Consider the following 23,037-nt stretch of genomic DNA (forward strand, 5'->3'; position numbering starts at 1 on the left):
GAAGGAATGGGGAATGGAGATTTTACAGAACCCTTCCCCGGTCATGCCCACCAAGCCACTCCCACAGAACCAGTAGTAAACATTTTTGAATCCCACCACTGGTTGGAAGGGACCTTGGAGTTCTTCTAGTCCAACCCCCTGCTCAAGCAAGAGACCCTCCACCACTTCAGACAAATGGTTATCCAACATCATCTTAAAAACTTCCAGTGTTGGGGTATTCACAACTTCTGGAGGCAAGTTGTTCCACTGATTAATTGTTCTAACTGTCAGGAAATGTGTCCTTAGTTCTAGATTCTTTCTCTTCTTGATTAGTTTCCACCCATTGCTTCTTGTTCCACCTTGGGTGCTTTGGAAAATAGCTTGATTCCCTCTTTGTGGCAGCCCCTGAGATATTGGACGTTCATTTGGACAACAGGAAAAAAAACCATTATCAACTGAATTCAGTAATCTAAAGGAGAATTCATGTTTAAAATAAACTTTTGAAAGTTTTCTCACCAACAATCTGAAAGGGATCTCTACCATAAATTTATGGCATTAGATCTTGGAAACGCATTCCAGACTCTAAAGATGTAGAGACAAATGTATTTGTCAAAGGTGTTTATGAACTGAAGATTGAGAAATTTTATTATTTTTAAGGGATAAATATGCCAGCTTAGAGATGGGAGAAGGTGGCAATTAGATCTATTATATATAATAAAAAATTGGCATTGGTATGCTAGTATTTACTATTGCATTGCGTAAACACTAGATAAGATGTTATCGCGTGCACTTTATAGATTTATTTCTGAAGACTTTATGTACAAAGTGAACACAGAATTTGGCCGGCGAGTAATAAAGGAAAGAAGGAATGTGTTTGCTTTATTAGATAAGAACTTTATCAGCAACATGAAGGAAACAAGTTTATTGCCATAGTGGCAGCTTCATGGCAAATCTTAAGGTTTTTCTTAACTGTTCTTAACTTATCTTTGTTTTTCTTAACTGTTCTATTGGCATGGCTGTTGGATGGTTATTCCTGCTTTTCTTGAAGAATTTCTTTCTATATTAACCAGCCCTACTGGAAATTAAGAAGGAAGTGAATGAAATGTTTTGAAAAATCAAAAACCAGCTTTTTTGCGTTGTTTTTTCATGAGTCTTAACATAGAGTTTTTTTTGGTGTATGGCAGTGGTTCCCAAACTTGGCAACTTTAAGACTTGTGGACTTCAACTCCCAGAATTCTCCAGCCAGCAGAGCTTAAAGTTGCCAAGTCTTAAAGTTGCCAAGTTTGGGAACCACTGCGTTAAGAGATGCATAAAAGGACCATCAAAATGAGGAATAATTTGGAACAATTCCCCAGGGCAGAGCTGGCTGGAGAATTCTGGGAGTTGAAGTCCACAAGTCTTAAAATTGCCAAGTTTGGGAACCACTGGTGTATGTGAATGCCTGGGGAAGTGGAAGATAGACAGAGATATGTATGGTGGTGGCAACTGACCTATCTGAGATGCCTATACATTGTCTGCCCAGTTGTGTGAAAAGATATATCAGTGTTTGCAAAACTTTTCAGCACCAAGTGCTGAAACAGGCGTGTGCGTGCGGGGGCACTGCCAGAAACTGGAAGAGAAGCTCCCTGGTGTTCTGGTTTCTGGCGCATATGCGCCCACGAAGACCAGCTGGGCAGCGCACAGCTGGTTGACCCAACTGAGGTGTTCCATCAGACTAGCATCCTCTGAGCCCCGATCCTGACCAAGGCTTTCCTCTGCAGGCTTAAACTTGCCCTCCCCTTCTGAACTAGCATCTGGAGAGTGGTCCAGGGACAAATCCATGAAAACTTTTTAAACAACGTTTTTATTAAACAGTTTTTTTCCATTTTTAAACACAAATGTCATCTTTGCAACATTTCCACATTGGTAAGCTTCCATTATACTCTTTTTATCCATACCTGTAAACCTTTATATCTATATCTATATCTATATCTATATCTATATCTATATCTATATCTACATCTCTATTTCTATTTCTCTCTCTCTCTCCATCCATCTCTCTCTCTATATCTATCTATCTATCTATCTATCTATCTATCTATCTATCTATCTATCTATCTATCTATCTATCTATCTATCTATCTATCTATCTATCTATCTATCTATCTATCTATCCTATCTATCTATCTATCTATCTATCTATCTATCTATCTATCTATCTATCTATCTATCTATCTATCTATCTATCTATCTATCTCTTTCTCTATCTATCTCTCTACATCTCTATCTCTATTTCTATTTCTATTTCTGTCTCTCTCCCTCCCTCTCTCTCCATCCATCTCTATCTCTATATCCATCCACTATCTATCTATCTATCTATCTATCTATCTATCTATCTATCTATCTATCTATCTATCTATCATCTATCTATCTATCTATCTATCTATCTATCATCTATCATCTATCATCTATCATCTATCATCTATCATCTATCATCTATCATCTATCATCTATCATCTATCATCTATCATCTATCATCTATCATCTATCATCTATCATCTATCATCTATCATCTATCATCTATCATCTATCATCTATCATCTATCATCTATCATCTATCATCTATCATCTATCATCTATCATCTATCATCTATCATCTATCATCTATCATCTATCATCTATCATCTATCATCTATCATCTATCATCTATCATCTATCATCTATCATCTATCATCTATCATCTATCATCTATCATCTATCATCTATCCATCTACATTTTTCACCTACTAATATGGTAATTTATACTTACATTTTTTCTATACATATTACTCTTTCAATGGACTTATTTCTATATAATACATCTTATATCTATCTATGTACATATATTCCTCTTATAACTATTATTCTGTACTATTTTATAGACAATATATCTTACATTTTTCCTCCCCTCTTATTAACTGTGAGGTTTTATGATTCTTTTCTAATTTCTTAATCTTTTTTTTGCTTTAACACATTCTTATTCTTTGCATCTTTCCTCTAGCCATTTGTACCATAAATTCCATACGAAGTAATACTCAGATTCTCCTTTGTCTTTTATTCCTTTTGCAAATCCATGACCATTTCTAATAATATCTAAGCAGCCTGCTTGGGAGGGAGACCCTCTGAAGATCTTCCAAAGTATTTTAGCCATGGCTTTGGAAGGCAGCCAGGCCGATGTCCGCAGTGACCTTGAGGACTGTAAAAGCGCTATTCTTCTACACATCGTTCTTCACCATCCTCCCTTTTCAGATTCTTTATTAACACAATAATGTTCTCCTGTTTGCTCCTCCAGGTTTTTCTGCTGTTCTCGGGTTAATAAATTGCATTATTCGTAAAATAATGCAAAAGGACAATGGCAAAAGGGAGAGGAGGGGGGTTACACATGCAATATTGTGCAATTGTTATTACAACATCGGAGCTGCTGTAATACATTTTTGTTCTTTCCTAATGTCCCCAGGAAAAGTCTCTCCACCCCCCCAGCCCCCTTTATTAATTCATTCATAGAAGTCTTTTGTTCCTCTTCTTGCTGCAGTTAGTATTTTTTTTCCCCACTTCCAATTCTGCACATTTACTGGTTAGGTTTTTTTTTGTAGCATGTCTTTACCCTTCATGATTGCGATGCCTTTTAGAATGCTCAAATTATCATCATCACCACCACCACCACCATCATCATCTCTATTTTAATATCCCCTCGCCGACAAAATCACCTCAAATATTTACAGAATGCTATGCAGCATAAAGCAAAACATTCATGCAGAAAAGGTCTCTAGGAAAAGAGGTCTAAAAAAAAAAGGTAGGAACCTGGAAATGTAATCAGTGAAAATATTGCAGAATAACACTGTTGGAAGGGACCTTGGAGGTCATCTAGTCCAACCCCCTGCTCAAGCAAGAAACCCCATTCCATTTCAACCATTTCAAATGGTTGTCCAATCTCTTCTTGAAGACCTCCAGTGTTGGAGCGCCCACAACTTCTGGAGGCAAGTTGTTCCACTGATTAATTGTTCTAACTGTGAGGAAATTTCTCCTTAGTTCTAGGTTGCTTCTCTTTTCTTGATTAGTTTCCATCCATTGCTTCTTGTCCCTCTTTCAGGTGCTTTGGAGAATAGATTGAACCCTTCTTCTTTGTGGCGGCCCCTTAGCTACAGTATTGTAAGAATGCTATCACATCACTCTTAGTCCTTCTCTTCATTACACTAGACATATTCGATTTTGGCAAAAGTTCTTGGTATGTTTAGCCTCCAGTCCCCTAATCATCTTTGTTGCTCTTCTCTGAACTCTTTCTAGAATCTCAGCTATCTTTTTTACACCGTGGCAACCAAAACTGGATGCAGTATTCCAAGTGTGTCCTTACCAAGGCATTATAAAGTGGAAATAATACTTTATGTGATCTTGATTCTATCCCTCTGTTTATGCAGCCTAGAATTGTGTTGGCTTTTTTGGCAGCTGCAGCACACAGCTGGCTCATATTTAAGTGATTGTCCACTAGGACTTCAAGATCCTCTGGCAGTTACTACAATTCAACCAGGTACCATCTATTCTATAACTTTGCATTTGATTTTTCTGGCCTAAATGCAAAAACTTACTTTTCACTAATTCCAGAATGAAGGTAGCACCACAAGGAAAACTCACCCATGAATGATGGCATTCTAAAGTTCTAAGCATAAGCAATACAATCTTTCTCTCTATGAAACCAAGTGATTGATTGGGCCTGTAGCTATCAAGGTAGGCCATCAATATCTTGGTTCCAAACTGCTCAGAACCTTAACCATCATTACCAAATGTTTGAGCCTTGAACCTTGCCAATAGCTTCAAGAGACATAGCATTATTGTCTAGGCTGGAGCCAGTGGTGGGATTCAAAATTTGTTACTACTGGTTTTGTGGCCCTGGCTTGGCAGGTGTGGTGTGGCTTGGTGGGCGTGGCAGGGGAAGGATATTATAAAATCCCCATTCCCCCCCACTCCAAGGGAAGGATACTGCAAAATCTCCATTCCCTCCACACTCCAGGGGAAGAATATTATAAAATCCCCCTTCTCTCCCCACTCCAGGAGAAGGAGATTGTAAAATCTCCATTCTCTCTCCACCCCAGGGAAAGAATACTGCAAAATCCCCATTCACTCCCCACTCCAAGGGAAGGATAGTGTAAAAAAACCCCTTCTCTCCCCACTCCAGGAGAAGGATACTGCAAAATCCCCATTCCCTCCCCACCCCAGGGGAAGGATACTGCAAAATCCCCATTCCCTCCCCACCCCAGGGAAAGGATACTGCAAAATCTCCATTTCCTCCCCACTTCAGGAGGAGATTGTAAAATCCCCCTTCTCTCCCCACTCCAGGGGAAGGATACTGCAAAATCCCCATTCCCTTCTCATCAGCTGGGACTCAGCAGAGAATAGATGAGGGCAGGGCCAGCCAGAGGTGGTATTTATTGGTTCTCCAAACTACTCAAAATTTCCGCTACCGGTTCTCCAGAACTGGTCAGAACCTGCTGAATGCCACCTCTGGCTGGACCTCAGGATGAAACCCAGGGGTGACCTATTGTATTTCCCATCCCTAACTTAGAATTTGTGGTTTTTCAGATGACACAATTTAGAAGTGAAAGCATTCCTTAACCCTTTGGAAGAAGTCTCACTGTGTTTGTTAAGACAGGCCCTCAATATTTTGCCAGGTAGTGGAAAAATCCCACGTTGACCTCTTTTTTCAAGCCACTTTTTCTCACCAGCCAAATCACACACGATTATTAGGAGTTGTCATTTTCTCTCTAAAGGGATGAAAAGAGAGACTGAGTTGAATATAAAAGTCCTGATTTGAAACAGCCTCAATGAAGTCATAAATATGGAAACCTTCAAGGGTTGCATTTCTTCCTGATATTAGAGGGTAGATGAAGCAATATGAGATTAATTGCGTGAGCCGGCTGTGCATTTCGAACGCAGCTTCATACGAGAACAAGAAGACAGTCAAAAAAATGGTCTCGGATGGTGTTAAAAAGTCGAGAAAGCTTGTGTGCATTCGCTTAATGCACTCCCGTTGAAATGAACAACCGCTTGATGAAATTGATGTTGTTTACTTTTGTAGCCCTCTTTCCCTAACACGATTTCATAAACCGCGTTAATTAATTTGAAATTGGCTATTTGTATATGGGGACTTGATAGAAACATATGGAACATCTTAGCTGGCCTTGGAAAGTCACGCAGACTAAGCCAGATCAGACCTGCTGAGTATTTAGAATGGAATGGAATAGAATAGAAAAACAGAGTTGGAAGGGACCTTGGAGATCTTCTAGATCCACCCCCTGCTTAGGCAGGAAACCCTGCACCACTACAGACAAATGGTTATCCGATCTCTTCTTAAAACCTTCCAGTGTTGGAGCATTCACAACTTCTAGAGGCAGTTGTTTCACTGATTAATTGTTCTAATTGCCAGGAAATTCCTCCTTTGTTCTTTGTTGCTTCTCTCCTTGATTAGTTTCCACCCGTTGCTCCTTGTTCTACCCTCAGGTGCTTTGGAGAATAGCTTGACTCCCTCTTCTTTGTGGCAACCCCTGAGATATTGGAAGGCTGCTATCATGTCTCCCCTAGTCCTTCTTTTCATTCAACTAGACCTACCCACTTCCTGCAACCGTTCTTCATATGTTTTAGTCTCCAGTCCCCTAATCATCTTTGTTGCTCTTCTCTGCACTCTTTCTAGAACAGGGGCAGGCAACCTTAAACACTCAAAGAGCCAAAAGGGTCCTAAGCAGAAGCCCCCCCATTCAATTCTGGAGGCAACCAGAAGTCCGGTTTCCACACCATAGTCTCTCCTCCTAGAGCAGCATCCTTTTTCCTCTGCCAAGCGGAAGTCCGGTTCCCCTACCATAGAGTCTCCTCCTAGCGCGGCATCCTTTTTCCTCTACCTGTCCTAACCGAAAGCCCTATCAATTGTGGAGCTGACCAGAAAACTGCCGCTGGCCATAGAGTCTCCTCCTGGAGCGGCCTGCTTCCCTCCCCCACCCCAAACCGGAAAATTAGGGCGCTGACTGGTGATAGGGAGCTGCAGCAGAGGGATGACAGAGCCACATGCGGCTCCAGAGCCACATGCGGCTCCAGAGCCACATGCGGCTCCAGAGCCCTGGGTGGCTGACTCTTCCTCTGGAGTCTCCACATCTTTTTTGACATTGTTGCTGAGGCTTTCTTGCCATTCGTGGGAACATGAGGGGAAAAAAAACAACACTTCCCCTCCCCCCTCAGTGATTCTTCACAACCTTTTTAAAGTGTTTATTGCAGTTGATCTAACCTAGGTAGAATTCTGAGCCAAGGAGATTCTGCCAGTCCTGGTGATTTTCGCAGCCTTTCAAAGTATTTATTGCAGCAGCTCTTCTGCTTTGATTGAACGGTTTTTGTTCCCGCTGCAAAAGATGTTTGTTACAAAATGCAAATAGGAACGTTCTGTTTACTTGATGAACTCGATAAATGACAATTAAAAAAACGTTGTCGCCTTCCCTTGATTGCCTTTGTTGCATTCCTTATTTTAACCCTCTCAAACAGGAAGAGGGTGAAAAGGCAGCCAAGCCTTAGGGGACTGGAGGCTAAAACATAGGAAGAACGGTGGCAGGAACTGGGTAGGTCTAGTTTGATGAAAAGAAGGACCAGGGGAGACATGATGGCAGACTTCCAATATCTCAGGGGCTGCCACAAATGAAGAGGGAGACAAACTATTCTCCAAGGTACCTGAGGGCAGAATAAGAAGCAATGGGTGGAAACTAATCAAGGAGAGAAGCAGCTTAGAACTGGGGAGGAATTTCCCGACAGTGAGAACAATTAATCAGTGGAACAACTTGCCACAAGAAGTTCTGAATGCTCCAGCACTGGAAGTCTTTAAGAAGATGTTGGAGAACCATTTGTCTGAAGTGGTGTAGGGTTTCCTGCCTAGGCAGGGAGTTGGACTAGAAGACCTCCAAGGTCCCTTCAAACTCTGCTATTCTATTTCTATTTCTATTTCTATTTCTATTTTTTTCTGTTCTGTTGTATGGTATGGTATGATATGGTATGGTATGGTATGGTATTCCACTCCACTCCACTCCACTCCACTCCACTCCACTCTACCCTATTCTATTCTATTCTATTCTATTCTATTCTATTCTATTCTATTCTTGCTTTAATAAATCAATGAATAATCTTTTTTCCTCTAAGTATTCAGTTGAGCTAGTAGCCGGAAACAAAATGAATATCTGAGCAAATAGACACTAAAAATGATTGTCTTGGAAACTTGGGTGACTTGTTAAAAACTGGGTGAAACCCATCAACTTTTAAGAGTACATTCTTCTGATGTTGAAAGACAGTTTGCTGGGAAAATACCTTGCTTGAACTCTTTGCTAATGGACCTTCCTTGACAAGGTTTTCTTCGAAACATGAAAATTACAGATCAAGAGTGAGCAGGAACCTGTAGAAATCTGTCCTGGGCAATAAGGCATTTCACTTATTTCTTCTTCCTCTTTTTTCTATCAGGAGTTGTTAGGTCAAAAGTCAGTGAGAGGGAAAAAAAACAACACCTCCTTCGTAGCAAGTGGTCGCTAGGAAGGACGAGATATTTGCCAGTAACACTCCCTAGGTTCTCGATCACGGTCCTTGAGCATTGTAAGAAAAGATATTATCTGTGCACCGAGGGGTCCTTGATGCTCTCTGAGCTTGGTGGTTTCCTTGCAAATGTTTCATGACCAAAGCTAAGTAACACAATCAGGGCTAACATTGTCTATCCCTGATCATCACATCCCAGCACTGATGTTGTTATCTAGTTGGGTCAGGAAACGTCTGCAAGAAAACCAGCAAGTGCAGAGAGCACCAAGGATGCCTCATGTCAACCCTGAGCTATAAATATTTTTCTTTATTCTCACAAATACACTATTTAACATTAACCGCTTGAATGCATATACAAGTTCAGTGATGGCTAACCTTTTTTGTCCTCGTGCTCCAAAATCGTGCATGCACTCCCACAATGCAATGCACCCTGCCCCTGGACTTGCACTTGACCCTCCCACCCTGTTTTGGGCCTAGCAGGCCTCCTGAAGCCTCCTGGGACCAAAAACGGAATGTGGGTGGTGTCAGCATTCCAAGTATCATGTAGAATTAAATCAGAGTCCAAGGCAAAATGATCCTTAAAGTTCCAATTTAATAAGGCAGACGTCTTGGCATTATGCTATGAAATCCCAATACTGGAAATGACATCAGAATCCTACCCAGTTAAAAGTTCATGATCTTGTCCCCACACCCACAATCCATCACATGGTCCAATCTTCTTCCTCCACGCTGGCATCCACACCCAACTGCTTCCTGTCAGGTGTAAAAGTGTGGAGACAAAAGATGACTTGTCTTCTAGTAAAGAATGACAATAACACATTCCACAATCCTACTCTTGTCTATTCCCCCCTCCCATCAACTATACTAATGAAACAGCAGTATCCTCTATAGGTTTATCAGGGTATCGACGATGGAACCGGGTGATCAGGCGTGGTGCACGCACTTCAGATGACCTCACCCACGATGCATCTGTAAACGAGTATCCCTTTCAAACTACTAAATACTGTAAAGTGCCATGACGACAACGGGAATCTACTATCTGTTCGATTTCATAATGGCGTTCACCATCAACCTGCACCAAAGACGGTGGTGTTGGAACATTACACAGCCCAGTGGTGGTCACCGGTTTGAGTAAACTGCTGTGAAACACCAGGTGGGTTTTCCCCAACATGTGAGGAAGCTTTAATTCTACCGTGACCGGATTAATTACTCTGACGATTGAGAATGGACCTATGAACTTGGGACCCAGCTTACGACAGGGCACTTTAAGGCGTATATACTTCGTAGATAAAAATACTTTTATCCCCGACCTGAAACGTTGGTTGTGGACTGAGTTTCTTGCCAGCGTGTCTCTTGTCTGCTGCAACCCGCAATGCTTTTCGGACATTTCCCCACACTGAATACATGTAGTCTATCCATTCCTTTATAGTTCCGTGATCAGCAGTGGCTTGAGGACATTCAGGTATAGCCATGAAATCAAACCCATTCACAATACGGTAGGGGGGTATACCCAGTACTGCTGTGTGCTGCATTGTGATGTGCAACTTCAGCAAATGGCAATAGACACGCCCAGTCAGTTTGCTGGTAATGCACATAACAATGGAGATACCGTTCCACTGCAGCAATAGTTCTTTCTGTTGTGCCATTGGTAGCCGGATGGAATGCAGAACTCAAACCCTGAGAGGACTCCACCCTCTGCAGGAAACTGCGCCAAAATTGAGCAGTAAACTGTACCCCACGATCTGAAATTATACGTTTAGGTACACCATGCAAATATGTACTACGAATAGACACCCTCCCCCTCCCTCCCCCTCCCTCTCCCTCTCTCTCTGACTCTCACTCCCGCTCTCATCTGTCTATCACCTGTCTATCATCCATCATATCTGTCTGTCTATCTGTCTGTCTGTCTGTCTATCTATCTATCTATCTATCATCATCTATCTATCATCTATCTACTTATCTACCTACCTACCTACCTACCTACCTACCTACCTACCTACCTACCTACCTACCCACCTATCTATCTATCTATCTATCTATCTATCTATCTATCTATCTATCTATCTATCTATCTATCTATCTATCTATCATCTATCTATCTATCTATCTATCTATCTATCTATCTATCTATCTATCATCTAATCTATCTACTTATCTACCTATCTACCTATCTACCCCTCTCTGTCTGTCTGTCTGTCTGTCATCTAATCTATCTACTTATTTACTTATCTACCTATCTACGTACCTACTTACCTATCTCTGTCTGTCATCTACCTATCTACCTACCTACCTACCTACCTACCTCTATCTATCTATCTATCTATCTATCTATCTATCTATCTATCTATCTATCTATCTATCTATCTATCTATCTATCTATCTATCTATCTACCAATCTATCTTTTCTATTAACTGGCATCCTGCTACCTCTTGCCATTTTCTTGGGTTCAGAGTGAAGTCTTCAGAAGGAAGTACTGCCTAGGGAAAGATAAGATGCAGTAAAAATAAAATCAGTTGTATTGTGTCAGAGATTGGGAAACTGGACCTCTTGTTCCAAGCATTGGGAAATAGTCAGATATGTACAGCTTTGATAAGGCCACAGCTTCTCTCATTTCAGGGAAATGCACATGAAAAAAAGTAATTAAAATCTTTTAATCAATATAGATATCTTGTAATCTCCTTTATGGAAAATAAAGTGGAAATTTGAGAAGTGATGCTCATATCTGGGTCTTTTGCAAACAAAAGGCGCATGTATACACACTCACGGAGAGAGAGACAGAGAGAGAAAGAGAGAGGGAGACAGACAGAGAGAGAGAGAGAGAGAGAGAGGCAGAGAGAGAGACACACACACACAGAGAAAGACAGAGAGACAGAAAGATATAGAGAGAGATAGAGATAGATACACACACACACACACACGGAGAGAGAGAGAGAGACAGAGAGAGACACACACACACAGAAAGACAGAGAGACAGATATATATATATATATATATATATATATATATAGATAGATAGATAGATAGATAGATAGATAGATAGATAGATAGATAGATAGATAGATAGATAGACAGACACACACACACACACACACAAACACACACGGAGAGAGAGAGACAGAGACAGAGAAAGACAGAGAGACAGAAATATATATAGAGAGATAGATACACACACACACACATGGAGAGAGAAAGAGACAGAGAGAGAGAGAAGGAGAGAGGGAGACAGAGACATAGACAGAGGCTGAGAGAGAGACACACACACACAGAGAAAGGCAGAGAGACAGAGAGATATATAAAGATAGAGATAGATACACACACACACACATGGAGAGAGAGACACAGAGAGAGAGAAGGAGAGAGGGAGACAGAGGCAAAGAGAGAGACACACAAAGAGAAAGACAGAGAGACAGACATAGAGAGATAGATACACACACACACACACACACACACACACACACACAGAGTGACAGACAGACTTAGATCTCCTGTGGTGCGAAGGACTCGAGGCTGATGACGTGTTTGACCCCTCCCTCAGTTTCAGCCCAGCAATCTCCTCCATCACCTTTGCCATTTTTTTCTCTGGCTTTGGCAAACACCTGCTGAAGTGACCTTGGCTCTCTCTCTCTTGTCTTCTTGATGTCTGGCGTATACATTCCATCTCATCTCTCCATCTTCCTGGTTTTGCTGGCAAGCTGAGAAGTGATAATGGTTGCAATAACACAACTGTGATTCGAACCTGATACTACTCTCGTTTTAGGTTGTGCTCTGGTTTCTCTTGAGTTGCTACAAACCTTTTATTCTACTTGGTTGTTGGCTGGTGTTTTGAAGTTTGGAATAAAAATAAAATAAAACGAGGGTCTGAAAATGGGACAAGGACAACGTCAGGGGAGACAGGAGGAAGTTTCCAGCTCTTTCTGAGGCTGTGCGTTGCCAGATAGGAAAGGCTCTGCGTCCCCCGTTATCAAAGTTTACTTTTCTATCTCTCTGTTTCCTTGTTTTCAGAGAAAACAAACCACTAAGGTAATGACCTGATTAGCTTCAGAAAAAGAAGTGCTTTGCATTCAGATGAGGTGGAGGGAAAAAAAAAATAACACCGAGGAATCCTCGATATTGTGCCTTGTGGGGGACAAAAACTCAACTTTTCTTTGTCTTTTGGTCTGGATTGAAAACAACTCAAAGGGTAAGTGTGTGTGTGTGTGTTTGTGTGTTTCTGTGTATCGCTGCTTCTACAATACTGGGTGAGATCAGCTAAAATCTACAAGGTGAAATGAAGACGCCAGCACGAGGCAAAGTAAACATTGACTTAACAAATTAAGTTTGAAAAGATCTATCAAATAAGCAAAAGGTCAGAAAAAGGCTGGCCTTTCCCACGGTCTTCATATCTAGACTGCAACAATCCTGACAATGACTGGGGAGAGGAGTGGGAAGGGTTCCACCACAAAACCGCGGACGACTAAAGCACGCTCGACAAAACCGCGTACCTGACGTCATCACAGCGCGACAAAAAAAGCACGCTGTGAGCGGTAAAGCTAAAATTAACGTGTAAACCTAAACCTAACCCTAAACCTAACCCTAAACCTAACCCTTAACCTAACGCTAAACCTAACGCTAACCCTTAACCTAACCCTAAACCTAACCCTAACGCTTAACGTAACCCTAAACCTAACCCTAACCCTTAACCTAATCCTAACCCTAACCCTAAACCTAACCCTTACTTTTATGTGAATCGGCTTGCTTTAAAAGCGCTTTTTAAAGCACCCTTTTTTCTCCGCGGTCGTTGTTGTCGCGCTGCTGATGACGTCAGCGACGCTCTTTAATCGGGCGCGCTTTAGTGGACCGTGGTTTTGTCGTGCCACGGTGGGAAGGGGATTTGGGGCAGAGGTCGGTTCCTACCGGTTCGGGCGAACCGGTAGGAACTTGGCGGCCTGGGTCGTTGGAACCGGCAGCGACCCAGGCCTGCCATGCCCCTGAATTGGTTCTCCTACGGCGGTGCCATCTTGTTTTTCATTGCAAAGATTTATATGTTTTTTAATTTTTGTGCGTGCGTATCTGCATGGAGCAATATTTTTGCGTGCTCTCAACCGGCAGTAATGCCGGAAGCAACCCATCCCTGATTTGGGGGGGTGGTGTTGCTTTGCTGCATCTAGATCAGTGGCCCCTCAACCTTTCTGTCTTGGGGATGGTTTCGTGTGAGTGACGGGTGCCCGCACAGCTCCATTTGCCTGAGCAGCCAGCATGTGCGCCCGCTGCTTGCACATATGGAGCTGTGCATACGTCCGTACTTGCCGGCTACTCCAAGTGGAGGTGCACACATGTGCTCGCCTGCCACCTCCGTGGCCTGGTTCCAAATAGGCCAGGCCCGGGATTGTGCCATGGCCTGGGGGTTGTGTACCCCTGATATAGCAGTAGATTTATATACCGCTTCATAGGGCTTTCAGCCCTCTCTAAGCGGTTTACAGAGAGTCAGCATATTGCCCCCAACAATCTGGGTCCTCATTTTACCCACCTCGGAAGGATGGAAGGCTGAGTCAACCCTGAGCCGGTGAGATTTGAACCGCTGAACTGCTGATCTAGCAGTAGCCTGCAGTGCTGCATTTAACCTTCCATCCTTCCGAGGTGGGTAAAATGAGGACCCAGATTGTTGGGGGCAATATGCTGACTCTCTGTAAACCGCTTAGAGAGGCCTGAAAGGCCTATGAAGCGGTATATAAGTCTACTGCTATTAACCACTGCGCCACGTCGGCTCATTCAATATAGATGTCAGCATCCCAGGTTTGGCAGATATAGGCAGGCTGAGACCTTTGTCAGGGTTCAAAGTAATAGACCCATAACAAGCAAAACTCTCAGGCGGGTGGATTCCTCAAAGAATAGCTTTATTGGATATATCATATTGGCATAGATTTGGCAAAAAACGACTCTGAAGGTTCCCACGGTTTTCACCTAATTAAAAGTAAAAGGTTGTCACTTTCTCAAAACAATCAATCACCTGGTCCAATCATGGTGCTGTCTGGTTGCCTGGTGACATCACTCCTTCTTCTGACCAGTGTGAGAGTGTCCTTGGTTCCCAAGAGAAAGTATTTTGTTTTGGCTAAAAAAATACCAGCTATCTAAAATCCCTCCCACCCTATCCTTCAGTCCCAGTGTGGCAACATTGAAGCTTCTAAATTGGCTTCATTCAGGTCATTTTCAGGGTTGACAACCTTCTCTTTTTGTGATGAGGCGAGAAGAATAACTACAAAGTGATTTAAGAAGTGGTACTTACTTGTCTAGAAGTTGGAGTCCAACCAAAACGTATCTGGAGATTTTGCAAGCAACACAGAAATATAAATCAACCAACGGAAATAATCTAATGTCTTGGGTTCTTGTATCTTGTGTGGATCCTTGTATCATCCTTGGACTTCAAGGAGATCAAATCAGTCGGTCCTAAAGGAAATTGGTCCTGATTGCCCTTTGAAAGGACAGATGCTGAAGCTAAAGCTAAAATGCATTGGCTACCAAAGGAGGACTTCTTGATGTTGGGAAAGATGGGAAGCCCAAAGGAGATGGGACAGCAGAGGATGAGATGGCTAGCAGTGACATCAAGGCAAGGAATTTGGATGAGCTCTGGGAGAGAGTAGAGGATGGGAGTCCTGGAATGCTATGGAGGTTGTGAAGAGTTGGACACAACTAATCAGAATGCAGCTGGAAGGGACCTTGGAGGTCTTCTAGTCCAACTCCTTGCTCAAGCAGGAGACCCGATACCATTTCAGGCAATTGCCTGTCCAGTCTCTTCTTAAAAAACCTCCAGTGATGAAGCATCCACAATGCCTGAAAGCAAGTTGTTCCACTGATGAATTGCCCTCAATGTAGACTACAACAAAATTGTGTCTGTGTGTTACTGATTTAATTCAAGTACAGATTGCTGATTTGTCTCAAGGTAATATGTGTTTGAATGTTTGAATGTTTATTTTATTTATATGCTGCCCTTTTCCCCCGAAGGGGACTCAGGGCGGCTCACAACTCAACTAAGGGAGGGGGATACAGACAAAAAAAAATTAAAACAACATGCAACAATACATAATTTAAAAAACACAACAGTCATACCATTCGAGAAGGGGGTAGAAGCTTTTTAGCCCCAGGCCTGTTGGAATAGCCAGGTTTTAAGGGCTTTGCGGAAGGCCTGGAGGGTGGTGAGGGTTTGAATCCCCACGGGGAGTTCGTTCCAGAGGGTCGGAGCGGCCACAGAGAAGGCTCTCCTCCGAGTAGTCGCCAGTCGACACTGGCCGGCGGATGGAATTTGGAGGAGGCCTAATCTGTGGGATCTAATCGGTCTAGAGGAGGTAATTGCCAGCAGGCGGTCTCTCAAGTACCCAGGTCCAATACCATGAAGGGCTTTATAAGTGACGACTAGCGCCTTGAAGTGTATCCGGAGACCAATAGGCAGCCAGTGCAGCTCGCGGAGGATAGGTGTTACGTGGGTGAACCGAGGTGCACCCACGATCGCTCGCGCAGCTGAATTCTGGACAAGCTATATGCCTAGTGGGGACATGGTGGTTCAGTGGCTAAGATGCTGAGCTTGTCGATCAGAAAGGTCGGCAGTTCAGAGGTTCGAATCCCTAGCACCGCATAATGGAGTGAGCTCCCGTTCCTTGTCCCAGCTTCTGCCAACCTAGCAGTTTGAAAGCACATAAAAAAGGCAAGTAGAAAAATAGGGACCACCTTTGCTGGGAAGGTAATAGAGTTCCATGTGCCTTTGGCGTTTAGTCATGCCGGCCACATGACCACGGAGACGTCTTCAGACAGTGCTGGCTCTTCGGCTTTGAAACGGAGATAAGCACCGCCCCCTAGAGTCAGGAACAACTTGCACATACATGCGAGGGGAATCTTTGCCTTGCCTTTAATATCTCTAGATTATTCTTGAAGATCTACTTTCAGGGGTTAAGTCTACTATAACTGACTTGCCATAAAGAAACTGATAGGTTGACTGTGATTTTTAACAGCAGCTTCCTGCGTAGACATCTAAGGTTCAGAAGTAGAGAGCTATCCCATTAGTCCAAGGGCCATACTAGACAACCTTATGAGAAGTGAACAGAACCAAAACTCAATAGTTTAGGGGATTTTTCCTCCCCAGGTTTTTAAGGAACAGAGTAATGCCTGCAAGCTGTAGATTTAACACCACAAATAGCAAAGTTGTGAAAGGATACTGAAAAATGCAGAGTAGAGATAAGGGTGCTGGATGTGGAAAGCCTGAAATGGGTGTGGTGGGTTTTGTGGTTTTGTTGGTGTGGGAGGGGGACACATGACGGCTCCCTTCTCTCGCCCAAGAATGTCCTAAGAATATACAAGATACTTAAGGTAAATCGCTTTGTTCTAACACTGTGTCAACTTCCTCATGAGCAGGAAGGGGAGCAGCTCTTGGCAAGCCATACATCCATTTCTTACAGAATTGAGTGTGAGATTCTTTAACCGAACTTGCAATTCCATCCTGTTGCTTCTTATGGCATAGTTTTGAGTACGGAGAAGAGCCGCAGGAATCATCAGGGAATGAAGGCTAAAACATACCAAGAACGGTTGTAGCAGTGGTGAGATTCAAATAATTTAACAACCGGTTCTCTGCCATAATGACCAGCTGGGTAGGCATAGCTCGGTGGTCATGTGACAATGTGGTTCAGTTCAGTTCAGTTCAGTTCACTTTATTTGTAATTTGTATGCCGCCCTTTTCCCTGGGGGGACTCAGGGCGGCTCACAGTTCAAAAGGGGTGGGGGAAGGACAAACAATTTACAACATAAAAGCACTACATCATTTAAGAACTCAATAGTCACACAATTCGAGTAGGGGTTAGGGTCTTTAACCCCAGGCCAGCCGGGATAGCCAGATTTTAAGTGCGGCGCGGAAGGTCTGGAGGGTGGTGAGAGTCCGGATCTCCACGGGGAGTTCGTTCCAGAGGGTCGGAGCAGCCACCGAGAAGGCTCTCCTCCGAGTAGTTGCCAGTCTACACTGGCTGGCTGATGGAATTCGGAGGAGGCCTAATCTATGCAATCTTATCGGTCTAGTGGAGGTGATTGGCAGTAGGCGGTCTCTCAAGTACCCAGATCCAATACCATGAAGGGCTTTGTAGGTGACAAGTAGCACCTTGAAGCGTACCAACTCACGTCGATGGGCGCTTCACCTTAGTTGTTACAATGGTAATAAGGGTTAACCGGAGAGGCAGTTTCTGTAAGCAGGGCAATAAAGATTAGGCTAGAAACAACACCAGAATGTTTCCTTCCTACCTTCCTTACAGGATTAAATCCTGTACAGTGGGAAAAACACAAAAGGAGATTTCTTCCATCAACCGGTTCTCCGAACTGCTTAGAAAGTTATGAACCGGTTCTCCTGAATAGGTGCGAACCGGCTGAATCCCACCACTGGGTTGTAGGAATTTGAATTGTCTAGTCTAACAAAGGGAAGGACCAGTGGAGACGTGATAGCAGCCTTCCAATATTTGTGGGGCTGTCACAAACAAGAAGGAGGTCAAGCTATTCTGCGAACTACCTGAGGGCAGGACAAGAAGTAACGGAGGGAAACCGATCAAGCAGAGAAGCAATCTAGAACTAAGGAGAAATTTCCTGATGGTGAGAACATCTAATCAGAAGTTGTGGGTTCTCCAACACTGGAGTTTTTAAAGAAGAGATTGGACAACCATTTGTCTGAAATGGTATCAGGTCTCCTGCTTGAGCAGGGGTTGGACTAGAAGACCTCCAAGGTCCCTTCCACCTCCATTCTGGTAGGTTGTGTCCAACTCTTCACAACCTCATGGACCATAGCATGCCACGTCTCCTATCCTCCACTTTCTCCCAGAGTTTGCCAAATTCATTGCATTGATGTCACTACTAACCATCCTAAATTATGATTCAGAAATATGCATTTCCCAAGGGGCGATACAAATTTGGAATGGTGAAGGGCCAACAAACCAATCTTGATTATTCCCAATAAGTACATATTCTTTTGTTGGGGGAGATGGAGAATATTATTTTTGTGTGCCAACAATCACATAAGATTATTCTTTTTTTCTTTCTTGACTTGGCTCAGCCCAGGTTGCAAATTTTAATTTGTCTGCAGATCAATGAGAACGTTTGTCACCATGACTGAAGCTTAATTTTAATAATACAATCAATTTACAATAGAATAGAATAGAATAGGATAGAATAACAGAGTTGGAAGGGACCTTGGAGGTCTTCCAATCCAACCCCCTGCTTAGGAAGGAAACCCTACACCACTTCAGACAAATGATCATCCAACATCTTCTTAAAGACTTCCAGTGTTGGAGCATTCACAACTTCTAGAGGGAAGTTGCTCCACTGGTTAATTGTTCTAATTGTCAGGAAATTTCTCCCTAGTTCTAAGTTGCTTCTCTCCTTGATTAGTTTCCACCCATTGCTTCTTGTTCTACCCTCAGGGGCTTTGGATAATAGTTTGACTCCCTCTTCTTTGTGGCATCCCCTGAGATATTGGAAGATGCTATCATGTCTCCTCTAGTCCTTCATTTCATTAAATTAGACATACCCAGTTCCTGCAACCGTTCTTCATATGTTTTATCCTCCAGTCTCCTAATCCGTGGTGGGTTTCTACCGGTTTGGACTGGTTCGGCTGAACCGTAGTGGTTTGACAGCATGAGTCGCTGGAATCGGCAGTGACTGAGGCCTGCTACGCCCCCGAACCGGTTCCCGGGTCAGTGACATCAGGGCCCCCATCTTGTTCTTAACTTGTGCGCAGAACAATTTTAATTGCACTGTGCATGCGCGCGAAGCACGCACAAGAGGGAATCTAACCAGTAGTGCCTGCTGGAACCAACCCATGCCCCTAATCCTCTTTGTTGCTCTTTGAACTTTTTCTAGAGCAGGGCAATAAAGAGAGCCGAGGTGGCGCAGTGGGTAGAGTGCAGTACTGCAGGCCACTTCAGCTGACTGCTAGATCAGCAGTTCAGCGGTTCAAATCTCAACGGCTCAGGGTTGACTCAGCCTTCCATCCTTCCGAGGTGGGTGAAATGGGGACCCGGATTGTTGTTGGGGGCGATATGCTGACTCTGTAAACCGCTTAGAGAGGGCTGAAAGCCCTATGAAGCGGTATATAAAAATCTGCTATTGCTATTGCTAAAGTCTCCACATCTTGTTTACATCGTGGCGATCAAACTGGATGCCGTATTCCAAGCGTGGCCTTACCAAGGCCTTACAAAGTGGCCTTAACACTTCACGTGATCACGTAGCAAAGATCTCTATGTTTCATGATCGCTATCATAATTAGTTAATTCACATAGGAACTTACCTTTCAGTTTAGAATTTGATTAGCAAAAGTATTATTACTATTGCAACGGACTGATTTTTCGCACAAGAGCGAGCTGCAGCAAAATGCACGGAGATTTGCCCTTTTTATGTAGAAATTGACTGATGTATTGTACTTTTTAATTAAAAAAAAGATCCCTGTATTACTGGTTTTTTTTATTTTTAAAAAATGCCTTTTTCTCACTTTCTTGACTCGGAGACGTCTGCACCAATTTAATCTGGTTTTGATGCCCCCATAAATAACACTCCAATAGAAAATATGGAGAGAAAAACCCATACTTCCTGCCATAATGATTTTTTTTTCTTTTGCTCATTATGGACATAACTTCTGAAAGAGGGCAATCCATAAAAAATATGAAGTATAGGCAAAGTCCTAGATATAATTCTGCAGACGAGTGAGAATAATAATATTAAGATGCGGCGTTGCAGTCTGGGGAGAATGTTTTTAATTTGTTTACAGAAATGAATGCCCAATCTAAACAAATGGTAAATTATATTATATGTGTTGTATTGGTCTCTCTCTCTCTCTCTCTCTCTCTCTCTCTCTCTCTCTCTCTCTCTCTCTCTCTCTCTCTCTCTCTCATAATCTTTCCCTCTTCTAGCTATTTAAAGTATCTATCTATCTATCTATCTATCTATCTATCTATCTATCTATCTATCTATCTATCTATCTATCATCTCTCTCTCTCTCTCTCTCTCTATCATCTATCTATCATCTATCTATCATCTATCTATCTATCTATCATCTATCTATCTATCTATCTATCTATCTATCTATCTATCTATCTATCTATCTATCTATCTATCTATCATCTATCATCTATCTATCTATCTATCATCTATCTATCTATCTATCAATCATCTATCTATCTATCTATCATCTATCTATCTATCTATCTATCTATCTATCTATCTATCTATCTATCATCAATCAATCATTGTCTGTGTCTGTCTGTCTGTCTGTCTGTCTATCTATCTATCTATCTATCTATCTATCTATCTATCTATCTATCTATCTATCTATCTACCTACCTACCTACCTACCTACCTACCTACCTACCTACCTACCTACCTACCTATCATTGTCTGTCTGTGTCTGTCTGTCTGTGTCTGTCTGTGTCTGTCTGTCTGTCTGTCTGTCTGTCTGTCTATCTATCTATCTATCTATCTATCTATCTATCTATCTATCTATCTATCTATCTATTATCTATCTTCTCTGTGTGTACTATCAACTATCATCTGTCTATCTTCTGTATATCACCTATTATCTTTCAATCATCTCTGTCTCTCTCTCTCTCATCTCTATATTGAATAAATTGATGGATTTTCTGTTTCCTTCATTTAATTTTCTTTTAGAAGCATTTGGCTAAAATTCTGACCCCCCGTGAGTGGCCTTGATTAGTGAGGAACATGGAACAAAGGAGGTTCTTGTACAGTTTGTGGTGGAATGTGACTCATTTGACAGTGTTGTCACCCACCTGTATTGGCACCACATGGAGCAGGCGTTGTGTAACTTCCTCCTTCTGAATTCGACCTTCTGGCGGGGAAATACCCTGCCTGCCCTATAAAGAGGCTTCCTTCTTCACAGCCTCCTTCACATCTGTCAAGAGCGAGAAGATGAAGCTCCTTGCAGCTGTGGGGGTGCTGTTGCTTGCGCAGAATCTGATTGCAGAAGGAACAACTACAGCAATGCCAGAGGAAGCGGTAAGAAAAGTTTGGAATTCACCTAGTCTGTAGCCTGGTGCTGGTGAATTATAGTCCTAGAATGACATCCAGTTTAAGCTGAGGAAGCTCGTATCGGGCTCTTAATTTTGCAAAAAAACCAGGAGCCCTGATCTGCGAGTTTATTATTCTGCAACTATCTGCTGCAGAATAGAGAATAAAACAACCTTATGCCTATTTTTATCAACTCACCCGTGTGCCTTGTGCACAATGCTAGAGACTGTTTCCCTGGCAAGCGTTCTTAATCCATAAATCAATGCAGGGAAGGTGAGAGTGGGATCAACGGTGGAAAAATATGTCTTTATTTCAGGTACACGCATTGATTGTTTTTTAAGTGAATAGAGCAGGCTGCCTCAGAGGGCCTCTTAGCAAGTTGACGAGAACCTTCCCATGAATGGTTATGGCAGCCGGGATTATCAAGAAGAGGAGATGAAATGAGAAAGGGATCTAAGAGTCCTAGTGGGCAACCATTTAAATAGGAGCCAACACAGTTCTAGGCTGCATAAACAGAGGGATAGAATCAAGATCATATGAAGCGTTAATACCACTTTATAAGGCCTTGGTAAGGCCACACATGGAATACGGCATTCAGTTTTGGTCGCCACGATGTAGAAAAGATGTGGAGACTCTAGAAAGAGTGCAGCGAAGAGCAAGAAAGAGGATTAGGGGACTGGAGGCTAAAACATGTGAAGAACGGTTGCAGGATCTGGGGATGTCTAGTTTAATAGAAAGAAGGACTAGGGGAGACATGATAGGAATCTTCCAATATCTCAGGGGTTGCCACAAAGAAGAGGGAGTCAAGATATTCTCCAGGGCACCTGAGGGCAGAACAAGAAGCAATGGGTGGAAACTAATCAAGGAGAGAAGCAACTTAGAACTGAGGAGAAACTTCCTGACAGTGAGAACAATCAATCAGCGGGACTGAAGTTGCCTCCAGAAGTTGTGAATGCCCCAACACTGGAAGTCTTGAAGAAGATGTTGGATAGCCATTTGTCTGAAATGGTATAGGGATTCCTGCCTAGGCAGGGGGTTGGTCTAGAAGACCTCCAAGGTCCCTTCCAACTCTGCTATTATATTGTATTGTATAAACTCTAGAAAGAGTGAAGAGAAGAGCAACAAAGAGGATTAGGGGACTGGAGGCTAAAACATATGAAGAACGGTTGCAGGAACTGGGGATGTCTAATGAAAAGAAGGACCAGGGGAGACATGATGGCAGACTTCCAATACCTCAAGGGTTGCCACAAGGAAGAGGGAGTCAAACTATTCTCCAAGGCACCTGAGGGTAGAACAAGAAGCAACGGGTGGAAACTAATCAAGGAGAGAAGCAACTTAGAACTAAGGAGAAATTTCCTGACTTTTAGGACAATTAATCAGTGGGACAACCTGCCTCCAGTTAAGACCAGAGACCTGTCCTTAAGAGGAGCACTGTCCCAAGTTCCAGTGCAAACTTCACATAGGAAATAAGAGAG

General features: G+C 42.7%; 1 protein-coding gene across 1 annotated transcript in view; it reads left to right on the plus strand.

Annotated features, from left to right (window-relative positions):
* Window positions 1–21,423: 21,423 nt before the first annotated feature.
* The window catches only part of OLFM4 (olfactomedin 4), a 43,202-nt gene continuing 41,588 nt past the window's right edge, over window positions 21,424–23,037 (plus strand). Inside the window, exon 1 of the mRNA XM_087726860.1 lies at window positions 21,424–21,550. Within this exon, the coding sequence (XP_087582986.1) occupies window positions 21,464–21,550 (87 nt within the window). The 5' untranslated portion in view covers window positions 21,424–21,463. The remainder of the gene's footprint in view (window positions 21,551–23,037) is intronic.

Source organism: Thamnophis sirtalis, unplaced genomic scaffold (assembly GCF_051295495.1).
Source record: "Thamnophis sirtalis isolate CommonGarterSnake01/CBP01778 unplaced genomic scaffold, rThaSir2_p1.2 scaffold_12, whole genome shotgun sequence".
Taxonomy (NCBI): Eukaryota; Metazoa; Chordata; class Lepidosauria; order Squamata; family Natricidae; genus Thamnophis; species Thamnophis sirtalis.